This window comes from Sorex fumeus, unplaced genomic scaffold (genome assembly GCF_029834395.1).
Source record: "Sorex fumeus unplaced genomic scaffold, SorFum_2.1 ptg000100l, whole genome shotgun sequence".
Classification (NCBI taxonomy): Eukaryota; Metazoa; Chordata; class Mammalia; order Eulipotyphla; family Soricidae; genus Sorex; species Sorex fumeus.
In genome coordinates, this window is record NW_026606157.1 from 9,454,357 (window position 1) to 9,467,500 (window position 13,144).

Here is a 13,144-nt window from a genome sequence, read left to right on the forward strand (position 1 = left end):
AAAATCCCTTGTATAGAGAGAACAAAGTTCCCAAGGCCTGAAACCCTCTGAGGACTTCAGCCCCCCAGGGGAACACCCCCTGAACAATATGTTGCCCTCCTCCTCTCTGCACACAAGACCCTCCCCGACAGGCAAAGACCCTATAGGCAAAGGTCTGGGGAAAGACCCAGAGCCCACCAGCTAGGAGCTGCTGAACTGTCCGGCTGAGGCCTGGAACATTCAGAATGTTTCCCCCTTTGCCCTGAGAAGAGAATAAACTCGGAGCAGTAAGATGAAAGTAATCAGGATGAAAAAGAAAAAGAACGAAAGTTGAGGGGGAGGAAGGAAAGCAGAATATAAGACCAGAATATAAGACCATCCAGAAGTAAGTCAGCCAAGATCGCCCCTAGGAAAAGCCAAGCACAACTTTAACCCTCAGCTCCATGAATGTAGCCCCTTGTCCCACTCCCGCTGATCCCAAGCACATGCCCCACTGATTCCTGGAGTGGGAGAACCAGAATAGAGCCCTGGGTTTCTCACCCCACTGGAAATGAGTTGATGGGCTGAACTTGACACCTGAGGTACCTGTTTCCACCTGGATTAGTGTGGCTCCCAACTTCCCACCTTCCCCTAGAGTTGGGGCTCCCTCTCCAAGACAGGCTTCACGCATGGGATAATTTCTTCCAACAAACCAGCAGTCAGCCCATGAAGAAAGATAGTCTGAGATAAAGATGCAGTGTAGAGAGCCCTCCGCTTTCACACAGAGGTGAAGATGCAGTATAAACAGCCACCCGCTCTAACACAAAGGTGAAGATGCAGTGTAAAGAGTCACTGCTCTAACACAGAGGTGAAAATGCAGTGTACACAGCTACCCACTCTAACTCAGAATTGAAGATGCAGTGTAGACAGCCACCCGCTCTAATGCAGAGGTGAAGATTCCATATAGACAGCCACCCGCTCTAACACAAAGGTGAAGATGCAGTGTAAAGAGTGACTGCTCTAACGCAGAGGAGAAGATGCAGTGTACACAGCTACCCACTCTAACTCAGAGTTGAAGATGCAGTGTAGAGAGCCACCCGCTCTAACTCAGAGTTGAAGATGCAGTGTAGATAGCCACCCGCTCTAATTCAGAGTTGAAGATGTAGTGTAGACAGCCACCCACTCTAACGCAGAGTTGAAGATGCAGTGTAGACAGTCGCTCCCCTCAGGCAGACTTCTATGACAGAGAAGGAAAGAAGGCACGCTTCCGCAGAAGCTCAAGTGTTCACTCGCTCACGCTTTGCCCTGCATGTGCCCACCACTGGGGACCCGCAGGGAGTCCTCTATCTTATACTGGCATCTGACACACAGCTGGTGACTGCACAGATGGAAAGGTCACAGGACAGCTGGCACCCGCGACAGCCCGGGTGCCCACTGGGACACCAGGAAGAAGAGTCAGCATTCCCTCCGGGTGGGCTGAAGCCCCGTTCAAGACAAGGTGATGGCAGCAACCCAGATTTTCCATCCTGATTTAAAAAACAAAAAACAAAAAAGACGCTGTCCAAGGATAAAGTTGAATATCTGGAAATGTTACCTATGCACTTTACTCAAATCAACTTGTAAACCCAGAAACGCTCATTTGGTTAAAAAGCAGAACATAATTTATGCCAAAGGACAAGGAGACACTGTGATGTCTCTGTGAAGGATGAAGGCAGGAACTAGATCATGGAGGGAAATTCTAGGCTCTGGGCTTGGACGATCATCTGTCTTTCTAAGAGAAAGGCGAGGTGAGTTTCTACCACCAAGTTTGCGAGACACCATTTGAGGAATGCAGTTCATTTCCTCCAACCCGAGGATGCCATCACCGGCTGGAGACAGACAAACTACACTGAAGCACAACTATAGACACGGAACCATGGAAATCTATCCTAAGTCCAAAGCAGCGGTTGGGTCTGGTCCAGCAGCACACAGGTGGCCCAGGACGGTGCACTCAGGACACCAGCTCAGTCCAGTCACTCTCTTCTCGTCCATACTGCAAGAGAAGCAAGGAGTCACGTCAGCAGAAAAGCAAACAGTGCGATTTATATGTTAACTCATGCCAGCGGGAGTTGCACAGAAGGTTCTCCTCACTTCTAAACATTGAAAGCATAGTCCGGGCTTCATACAATAGCCAGGGTATGGGAACACTCATGTCCAACGACGGACGAATGATGAAGCTGTGGTCTTTATACACAATGGAATACTATGCAGCCATAAAAAGATGAACTCATTACTTGGTACTGGGACCTGTGGCGTTACCTTTCAGCGTATCTGTGATCTATGAGCAATCAGACCATGAGTCATCCCCTCATCATTTTACACAAACTGTTGTGAAAATAGACTTTCTGCTCTTTCTCTGTGCTCAGTTTTCTGGTTGTCTATTCAAGACTGATTTCTATAAATCTAAAATTCAAGTATATTCACACTATAAAGAAAACTCCAAGGGGAAAAAAAACCCAAGATAGAGAGAAGGGAGGGAGGGAGAGACAATTTCTAAGAGTCAGGAAAATGCGTGCACAGGGCAACGTGAAACCAGTTCCCCAGCCAGCATCGCTCTCGCAGCTGAACCCGTTTGCGGCCGATCCTCGGGACTCAGGAAGCACCCGGTCCTCAGCACTCTGTGGCTCACGTCTGGGTCCCCAGCGAGGGGCTCACCTGACAGGTCAGCATCACCTCAAGGACATGATGTCCACAGGGTATTTCCATTCCTGGGAAAGTGGGAGAGTTCGGTGGCCAGTGCACTCCCCACCACAATTCTGCCTGCAAGTCTTGTGTACAAGGTCAACGATTTCAGGGGCTGAGACCTGGCGAGCAAACACCACCTTCAGCCTGGGGAGCACCGGTGCTATTGCAAGGCCCCAGCAGTCCCTGGCAAGCACCGAGGTGGAGCACGTGAGCACTGCAACCAGATATGTGAACACCAGACCCAGATATGTGGCCACCACACACAAGGGGGTAGGACCCTTGATGATGACCAGGTGGAGGCAGCCCAGGGAATGGGAGGGAGCAGGAAAGGGCCTCAAGGCCTCCAGCTGCCGCTCACACCCCTCCTGGTGATTCTGCTGGGGGCCCAAATTGGAGAGTCGCTGCTCAAACAGCGCCCCCTTCAGAGAAAATTTTATATTCATGAACAAACTACTACGTTGACAAGCCCTGTGGATCTGAACAGCCACTCTGTTCCCTAAATGCCAAGTTCTTGGTCTTATGTCAGCATCCTGATTTTCATACTTCTTTGAAACAGTAGCAGCATTAATATGTACTTAGTTGTAGCTCTCTCGTGACTTTGTGACTTCACATAAAAATCACAGCACTCTGAGATGCATGCAAGAGATGTACTAAGACAGGGAACTCAGAACATCTGAACTCTGGCAGGTGACAATCAAACGCCACCTGGGTGGTGGATAATTCAAATAAAAATCTCAAGGCAGAGAGCTGGAGAGAGAGTACAGTGGGTAGGGTGTTTGCCTGGCGTGCAGCTGACCCTGGTTAAATCTTCAGCATTCCATGTGGTTCCCTGAGCCCCGCCAGGAATAATGCCTGAGTGCAGAGTCAGGAGTAAGCCCTGAGCTCCTCCGGGTGTGGCCCCAAACCAAATAAACAAACAAATGAAAGAGTGACAGGAGAATATTACAAGGCAAAGCTGATAGATTTGAGTCCAGAGAAGTTCGGTTCTTTCTCCCAAGACTGGTGTTCAGGAGGAAGGCAGGCGCCCAGGGACACAGGACAGGTGTCCTCACTCCAGTCAGTTGTAACACCCCAAGACTGGACCGGCCCGTGCCACCCCTCTCGCCCCCAACACGTGGCCAACACACTGAGGCTACCTCACTTGGTTCTTGAGGTATCCAAGGTGTGCTTAACACCAGATTCTCATGGGGGTGGTACTTGGAGGAACATTATTCGTTTACAGGAGAATGCTAGGGTGGCACTTAATTAACGGCAAGCTCCTGACTTCACCTCAAGGCAGAAATGGCCCCAGACTCTCACGTTCACCGGATCGTTCTAGTGAAGCAGGAGAATAATCTGCAAGGTGGTACTTCCTCTGCACAATGCTTACAACAACCAGCGGCAGTGCCACCCACAGGCACCTGCATGTCCCTCTTTTTCTAAGTCCTCAGAGGCTGGAGTGCAAGCGTGGCACCCAGGAGCTGTGGGTTCACTCCCCAGAACCACATTTCCTTGGGCACTGCCAGGTGTGGCCCCAAAGGCCCAATGGCAGGGGGAAGAGGAGGAGATTATATTTTACAATGTTCCTGACATTTGTTTGACGCCAAGTAACTTGGAGTCTCCTACAACATTTCTCCCCTTCTTTTAAATTTATCTTTCTCATTTCTGTCTTCACTTGGTTCCACAGAGAATCCTTAAGCCTACTTGGCTGAACCAATGGCGGCACTTACAACAGGACTGGCTTCTAATCTTGATGGAAATAAAATGGCATTTTACAGGAAGAAGTCCTTACCTGAATATCCGTCAGCTTGTCCAAGATCCGGCTTGCAAGCTTCGGCCCGTGGTCCATGGTGGGAATGTGGAGAGTCTGTGGGAGGAGAGCGGGTGGACCTCGCTGAGGCTGATCCTGTGCCAGGGACCAGGGCCCCCAATGTGCCACATGGCACCGGGTAGCCTGATCTCATACCCTGGCTCCCAAGCCAATGGGCCTCTCTTTTAGTGGAATCTACAAAGTCACCAGGATAGGTGATGGCTATGCTGATTTCTATGCTGGTGAGAAGCAAGTGATGGATAAAGGGAGAAGGGGTTTCTGATAGGCTGGCTAGACTTAGAGACCCTCCTAGAACTTTCCAGACCCTAGGCAGGCTAGGCTTTGAGACTCTTCCAGAACTTTCCAGAACTTTCCAGACCCTTCCAGAACTTTCCGAGCTCTTCTAGCATCAGGGATACCACACAAAAATTTCCCAACAGGGCTGGGGGCTCAAGCAAGCCTCAGTCTTCCCAAAAGCTGTGTCTATACCTTTTTCCTCTTCCCAACTAAATGCTGGCACAACCTCACAATGTTGGCATGGGGTAAATTCAGGGCTGAGAGATCTCATGCCCCAATTTTGTATGCTCGTGCCTGTTCATGCCCTAAGAGCTGGTGATGCTTCAGGGAGAGTCTCTGACCTCGCTTTTATTACCCTGCCTTGAGCATCCTGAGATGCACCCTTTGACTCTGAATAGTCTGAGTCAAGTCAGATTAATATTTTTACTTGAAAATGTTTTTTTTTAAATGAAAGACCTTTTAAACTTTACAGATGTCTTAAATAATGTTAACTTTAAGTGAAAACTCTCTGACTTAACAACCCAACCGTTCAAAAGCGGGCCATCGGGCTGGAGAGAGATGTTCAAAGGGTGGAGCTCAGTCTTTGTAAGGAATTCTGGGTTCCCGTCCCAACACCGCGTGGTTCCCGGAACGGAGCAGGGAGTAGCCCCTGAACACCTCTGGGTGGAGCCCAAAAAACAAGCTTAAAATGGCCCAGTGATTCATTACCAAGATGCTATCCTGAAAACAAGGCAAAAACCAAAGCTTTTCAATCAGCTATAGGTGGGATTCTATCAGAGGTCATTCCCGAAAAGCAAAGGAATCTGAGGCAAGGATGCACCCAACAATGAAATTATTTGGGGGAGGGCGGAAAGGGTCAATTCAATCAGCTAAGGAAAAATAATTATGACGCTGAACAACAACAACAAAAAAAACCATAAGTAAACTGTGAATAAAAGCCACAAAAGCATATTTAACAGTAATGAGTTTGACCAATCACCTTTTGAGAATGATATCTGCATGTGTATAAGTTACAGAGTTTTGGAGCTTTGTTGTGACGGAAAAAGCAAACTCACCAACAAGCAAGCAAGTGCCGAGCATATGGGAAATCTGATGAATGCCCTGCAAGTACGTTCCCCCACCCAACCACTAATTCCTCTGGAAGACTTTAGAAAGGCACCAGGTCTGTTTGGGGAAGCCCAGGAATAGCTCCCTGGCAGAGCACAGGATGTCTCCCACGGGCCCCGGGAGACATGGGCTGGTCCCAGTGGTCACCACCACCACGGCAATGGGCAGTTTTGACTTCAAAGAATTTTTGGAGTAGCCGGAAGGAGCACAGCAGGTTAGGTGCTTGCCTTGCATGTGCCTGAGCCTGATTCCATCTCCTGCACCCCATGTGCGGCCCCAAGCCCTGCCAAGAGCAAGCCCCTGAGCACAGAGAAAGGAGTAATCCCTGAGCACAGCTGGGACTGTGTCACAGCCCCCAAACAATAACAACAATAATAATGCAGTATTTTTAGGTCTTATAAAGCGGTATAAATAAGATTAATGAAGGAGTGGCTAATCCAGTGAGTTTTCCTCTTTGCCTCCTCCCCCATTTAGTTTTCTTTTCTTTCTTTCTTTTTTTTTTTTTTTTTGGTTTGGGGGACATATCTAGTGGTGCTGCTCCCCATGGCATATTGGAGATGCCAAAACCAGTAACAATAACTGGTCGCATTCCCCTGACCCTGAAAGAGCCTCTGATACGGCACCATTGGGAAGGACGAGTAAGGAGAGCCTGCTAAAAATCTCTGTGCTGGGATGAATGGGATGAACGGAGACGTTACCAGCGCCTGCTCGAGCAAATCAATGAACAACGGGATGATAGTGATACAGTGATCTAAGGGTGCTCAGGGCTTACTCGTGGCTCTGCGCTCAGGGACCTCCACTGGCCAGGCTCAGGGGACCCTAGGGGGTGCAGGGGACCAAACCCAGGTAGGCCAGTGCAAGGCAAGTGCCCTACGCGCTGTCCTGTCGCTCAGTGGCCAGAAGGGGGACAGCATCCCCGGAGATGCCCCGGCATGGGCAATTAGAGAGGGGCGTGGATCTCCGGACTTCTGGCCCCCAGGACGGGCAGTGAGACGTCGACCTACCTGGCCCTCGTACAGGATCTCGGAGACCGGGCAGACCACACAGGCGGTCCCGGAGCCGAACATCTCCCGCACCCGGCCGCCCTCCAGCGCCGCCGTCAGCTGGCCCATGGTCAGGTACCGCTCCGAGACCTTAAACTCCCCCTGCAACCAAGCAGACATGAGCGAACATTCTCTGAAGGCAAAGACCCCAGGACCAACTTCACCCGGAATCTTGCCCAGAGGACAAGCCACGCCCCCAGAACAGACCACGCCCCCACGGGACAAGCCACGCCCCCAGAGTCACGCCCATGGGAGAAACCAGGCCTCCAGGACCAACCACGCCTCCAGAACAGGCCACGCCCATGGGACAAGCCACACCCCCGGAACAGACCACGCCTCCAGAACAAATGATGCCCATAGGACAAACTACGGCCACAGAACCAGCCACGCCCACAGCACAGACCACGCCCACAGGATAAACCACGCCTATAGGAGAAGCCACACCCTCAGAACCAACCACGCCCCAGAACAGACCACGCCCCCAGGACAAGCCACGCCCACAGAGCCAACCACAGGGGGGGAAAAAAGCGCCCACAAAACTAAAGGACCCAGAATAAGCCACACCCATAGGATAAACCTCATCCACAGGACAGACCACGCCCACAGAGCCAATCATGCCCACAGAACCAACCACTCGCACAGGACCAGCCACGCCCACAGAACAAACCACGCCCACAGAACAAACCACGCCCACAGTTCTGGACTTCTGCTCCTGTTTCTAACTAGACCTGGCTAATTTTAAAGAGAAAGATAAGGGACCAGGGCATGGCTCAGTGGTAGAGCATTTGCTGTGCTTGTGTGAGACCCTGGATTTGATCCCTGACAGCACAAACAATAATAACAATAATAATAATAATAATAAAATACTCGAGATTAAGATGAGCATTTAATACAAATTCTCAATTGTTAAAATTGAAATCACAGGCAAGATTCAAAACATTACAATACCTCATGCTATAAAATGTCACAAAGTTAAGAAATTATGCCTGCAATAGAAATAAGGCTTTTTACAAATTTCAAATCTATCTCAGTCTGCAATTGCAATTATATGGTCCAGTGGTAAATAAATTCCAGAAAGTCAGCCAAGTTCACTGAAAACAAGCTGAATTCTATGTTCTGGAAAACGAAAAATAACACAAAACAAAACAGTCTCTTGTAAATAAACAGAATTGTTTTCACTGTGCTCACCGTTACTTATCTTTGGACAATTTCCCCGGTCTGGCAAGTAATGGTAACCCCCCACATGCCTCTTGGCATTTATGTCTCACTGTTTTAAAATAGCTTTTAAAATAAATTACAGCGAAGGAGTCAAGAGAACATTTCCTCCATAATAACCTATTTTTCATGCTAGCAAATCATTAGTGTGGGGAAGCTTTCCCACTTGCAACTTGTCATCAAACCTTCTGTACTTGGTTGATTTTTGTTTCCCCCTTAATACAACAAAAATTACTGAGCTTCGAAAATACATCCTTCCAACTGCAAACACATCTAGGACAGGGCAAGCTGTTTGAAATTATACCAACAGTTTGTAAATGTCAGCAGGCATGTGGCAGTTGGGTCTTGTCTACTTTGGGGTTTGGGGGGATTATTTATAGCCTGTTTCCTCTATATTCAAAGTCTCTTCCAGAGGAAACTGCTGGTTCATGCTGCTCGGAGCATGTGTTTCTAAACATGTGTCTAGCAGTCTTAGAGCCCAGCACTCAACACCTTTGAGGTGCCCCAGAGAACACTTAAACAAGGGTCAGTCGTTCCATCCAAAAGCGTCTGCCAGATAACCAGTTCACTCCATGTCCTATGTCTCATACACCCTGGCCTTTACCACAGGGATGAGGAAGTCTATAAATGTGTGTGTGTGTGTGTGTGTGTGTGTGTGTGTGTGTGTGTGTGTGTGTGTGAATCAGGGAGGCAGAGAGTTGCCACAGGGATGAGGAAGTCTACTTCTCTCCAGTGTTTTGATTTCAAAATAAACGTGTGTGTGTGTGTGTGTGTGTGTGTGTGTGTGTGTGTGTGTGTGTGTGAACCAGGGAGGCAGAGAGTTGCCACAGGGATGAGGAAGTCTTCTTCTTTCCAGTGTTTTGATTTCAAAATAAACGTGTGTGTGTGTGTGTGTGTGTGTGTGTGTGTGTGTGAGAGAGAGAGAGAGAGAGAGAGAGAGAGAGAGAACAAACTGGGGAGGCAGAGAAACAGGAAGGCAGCTAAACTAATCATGTTGTGTTAGTAAACATTTACGCATCCGTCAAACTCTTTCATTCTTATGCCAAGCACAGTTACACTGCAAGAAACAGGCAGAGGAGAACTCTGTCTCACGGCCACCTCACTGCAGACGTGAACAGTAAAAGCCTGCCTAGATGCAAACACAAACTAGAAGCCAGGGGAGCTGGTCGGGAAATGCCTTCTGGGCTGGAGACTGGGATTCCAGCCTCCTTCTTCCCCTCCCAGGAGAGCTGGCCAAACTGGTTTCTCTGTGTCCTCCCTAGAAACAATAGTTGCTCCAGAGTCTGCCAAGAGGAGTCAAATGAAATGGGGAGATTAGATAACCTGGGTTAGACCACGGGATTTTATCTCAACACTGAGTTAGCTTATTTGGACGACTGGTTCGTGTTTATGGAGGCGGCGGCAGGCGGCCAGGACCCACCCATGAGCGCGCCAGGTCCAGGATGCTCTGTCGAGTCACGCCAGGGAGGATGATGCCATCTAGCGGAGGGGTCGCCAGCTCTTCCTCTGTCAGGAGAAACAGGGGGAGAAGGTCAAGCTTAAGTCACAGCTAAGTTCCTTTTAAGCCCCCTCTGGCAACATTGCCAGGAGTACGACATGGATAGGGTTACTGTCCCACGTGGCCAAATTCCCTGAATCCACCTGCATGCCAAGGAGGTCCTGAGAGGCAAAGAAGACGTGAGGAAGGAAAAAAAAAAAAACACAAAGAAACGCTACTTGGAGCTGGAGCGATAGCACAGCGGGTAGGGCGTTTGTCTTGCACAGGCCGACCCGGATTCGATTCCCAGCATCCCATATGGTCCTCCGAGCACCGACAGGAGTAATTCCTGAGTGCAGAGCCAAGAGTAACCCCTGTGCATCGCCGGGTGTGACCCCCCCCAAAAAAAACACAGCCACTCATCAAATCATTTTCCATGTTTCCTTATCCAATGGAAAAGAATGTAAAAGAAACCGTTATCCCATTCTCTTTGGAAAAAAAAAAAAACACTGTCTTCCCGTTGTTCATCTCGGGAGCTTGCCGGGCTCTCCGAGAGGGGTTGAGAAATCGAACCCAGCTTGGCCAGGCTGGCTGCACGCAAGGCAAACACCCTACCACTGTGCTATCACTCCAGCCTAGTCAAACACAGTAACAACAAGTCTCTTTGGAAAAATTTTGAAAAATCCACATTAGGGGAAGAGCTGGTTTGTAATCAGATACCCGCAGAATTTCACTCAGGCCAGCAGGGTGGGCACTTGCTCTGCATGTGGCCCACCCGCTCCATCCCTGGCCTCACATGGATCCCATGAGCCCCGTCCGCAGTGATCCCTGACTACAGAGCCAGGCGTGGGCTCTGACACACTGGGTACAACCCAAGACAAAACTTTTTTTTTCCTTTAGGAACACGGTCACCTCCAAACCTCAGGACAGTGTGAGGAGCCCGTGCAGACGAGAGTGAGTTCCCAGAGCCTCAGTGTCTCCAGGGTCATTTGTGTGTGTATTGGGGGTCTGGGTGCCTGGGCCACACCCAGTGGTGCTCAGGGCTTGCTCCTGGCTCTGTGCTCTGGAATCATTCCTGGCAGGGCTCTAGGGACCATATGTGGTGCCAGGGATTAAAAAGGCATGCAGAACTACCTCCCCAGCCTCAGGGTCTTTTTATTTTTTAAGATTCTTTTTTTTTTTTTTTGGTTTTTTGGGTCACACCCTGTGATGTACAGGGGTTACTCCTGGCTTTGCACTCAGGAATTAGTCCTGGCAGTGCTCAGGGGACTACATGGAATGCTGGGAATCGAACCCGGGTCAGCCACATGCAAAGCATACATTCTCCCTGCTGTGCTATCCCTCCACACACACCCCCCAGGGTCATCCTTACCCATATGCCTCCAATATTTCCCATGGTGGCCATGCCAGTCACATGCAAACAGAACGCTAATCCTGGGTGAGTCTTTCAAAGGAACTTCAAAGCAGGTATTTCAAAGGGGAAATAAATCCAGCAAACCAAAACTCCATGGGCAACCTACTGGGAGCCGGGGACAGGGGTGCTGACACCTGGGGGCTGCTGGCCTCCCTGAGGGCCAATATCTGCTCCTCCACTGCTCCCAAGACCCACCACCACCTGTCACTCACTCTCTCTGAAGACAGGGACCTTTAGCTGGTGAGGGTGGCATACAGTTGACAGGAATTAAAGGCCATTAGGAAGCCTCACCCCATGTCTTGGGGTGCCCTCCATTTCATCCTGGGGACCTTGAACAGCTCTCACCATTCTGGGGTGGGGACTCACCTAGCAGTGCTCAGGGATCATTCCCGGGGGTACTTGGGGTGCACTGTGTGGAGCCAGGGATCAAACTGGGGCCAGCAGGGTGCAAGAGTAAGTGCCTCCCCGTGTTATTTCTTCAGCCACTCTCTCTCGTCTTATTATATTTTATTTATCTCCATTTTTTTAATTAGTGAAACACCATGAGGTACAGCTATAGACTTACAAACTTTCGTGCTTGGATTTCAGTTATATAATGATGGAGTGCCCATCCCTCCACCAGTGCCCATTCTCCACCCCCAATGATCCCAGTAGCCCTCCCACCCCCCACTCATCCCTCCCACCCCAACCTGCCTCTGTGGCAGGGCATTCCCTTTTGCTCTCTCTTTCCTTTAGGGTGTTGTGGTTTGCAATAGAAGTATTGAGAGACCATCATGTTCGGTCTATAGTCTACTTTCAGCATGCATCTCGCATCCCGAGCAAGTCCTCCAAACACCCTTTACTTGGTGTTCCCTTCTCTATCTGAGCTGCCTTTTCCCCCAGCATGTGCTGCCGGCTTCCAAGCCATGGAGCAGACAGACCTCCTGGTACTTATCTCAACTGTTCTTGGGTGTTCGACTCCAATTCTGTTACTTTATATTCCCCAGTTGAGTGCAGTCTTTCTATGTCTGTCCCTCTCTTTCTGGCTCATTTCACTTAGCATGATGCTTTCCATGTAGAACCACTTGTAAGTAAATTTCCACAGAGGCTGGCCCACATCCAAAAGAACAAAAGCAACCAGTGCTGGCGCAGATGTGGTGAGAAAGGGACCCTCCTTCACTGCTGGTGGGAATGCCAACTGGTTCAGCCCTTTTGGAAAACGGTATGGACGATTCTCAAAAAATTAGAAATTGAGCTCCCATTTGACCCAGCAATACCACTCCTGGGAATATAACCCGGAGAGGCAAAAAAGCACAGTCAAAATGACATCTGCACTTCTATGTTCATTGCTGCACTATTCACAAAAGCCGAAATTTGGAAAAAACCCGAGTGCCCGAGAACAGATGACTGGTTAAAGAAACTTTGGTACATCTACACAATGGAATACTATGCAGCTGTTTGAAAAGATGAAGTAATGAAATTTTGTTTGTTTTCGAGCTATACCAGTGGCGTTCTGAGCTTACTTTTGGTGTGCTGGGGGACCACAGGTAGTGTCAGGGATTCGAACCTGAGTCTGAAACGGGACAGGGAAGCTCCCTACACTGTCTGTCCTGGCTGCCACACTCACCTATTCTAAAGAGAGTGAAGGCCATCCTGAGGCCCTGAGCATCACGGACACACCACCCTCAGTGACTTGGGGACAGTCAAGACCAGCGTGTCAGGGACCGACCTTGAGGTACTTTCCCATAGCTGGACACGTGGACATCAAGGCACACCTACTTCCGGGGCCCCAAAACCACACCCCAACCACCCAGCCATGAGAAAACATGGGGGTCTCTGTTCCTTCCAGCTCCCTCCAGACTCAGTACCCGGTCCACAGGGGTATGTTAGGGAAAAAAAAATGACAATGTTAAAGACAATATTTTTGAATATAAAATAAATTCATAATCCTCTTTTCTCGGCTACAGCTCTATGACTTGGAAAACTCTGGTCTTGAAAACTCATCTGCTGAAAACGCGTTCTGGAAAGAAGAGGACTTTGTGCTTGGCAACCTCTCAGGGCTACTTTTTTGTCATATTTAGAAGTGTTGATCTCAAAACAAGCCTGTGTTTTTGCAAGACGCTGCTGGATACAAGAGGGCC

At 49.4% G+C, this 13,144-nt stretch overlaps 1 protein-coding gene across 1 annotated transcript in view; it reads right to left on the bottom strand.

Moving 5' to 3' along the window:
* Positions 1 to 1,500: 1,500 nt before the first annotated feature.
* BCAT1 (branched chain amino acid transaminase 1) overlaps positions 1,501 to 13,144 on the bottom strand; it is a 65,226-nt gene continuing 53,582 nt past the window's right edge. The window contains 4 exon segments of the mRNA XM_056134562.1: positions 1,501 to 1,990; positions 4,454 to 4,528; positions 6,880 to 7,020; positions 9,554 to 9,639. Of these exon segments, the coding sequence (XP_055990537.1) occupies positions 1,949 to 1,990; positions 4,454 to 4,528; positions 6,880 to 7,020; positions 9,554 to 9,639 (344 nt within the window). The 3' untranslated portion in view covers positions 1,501 to 1,948.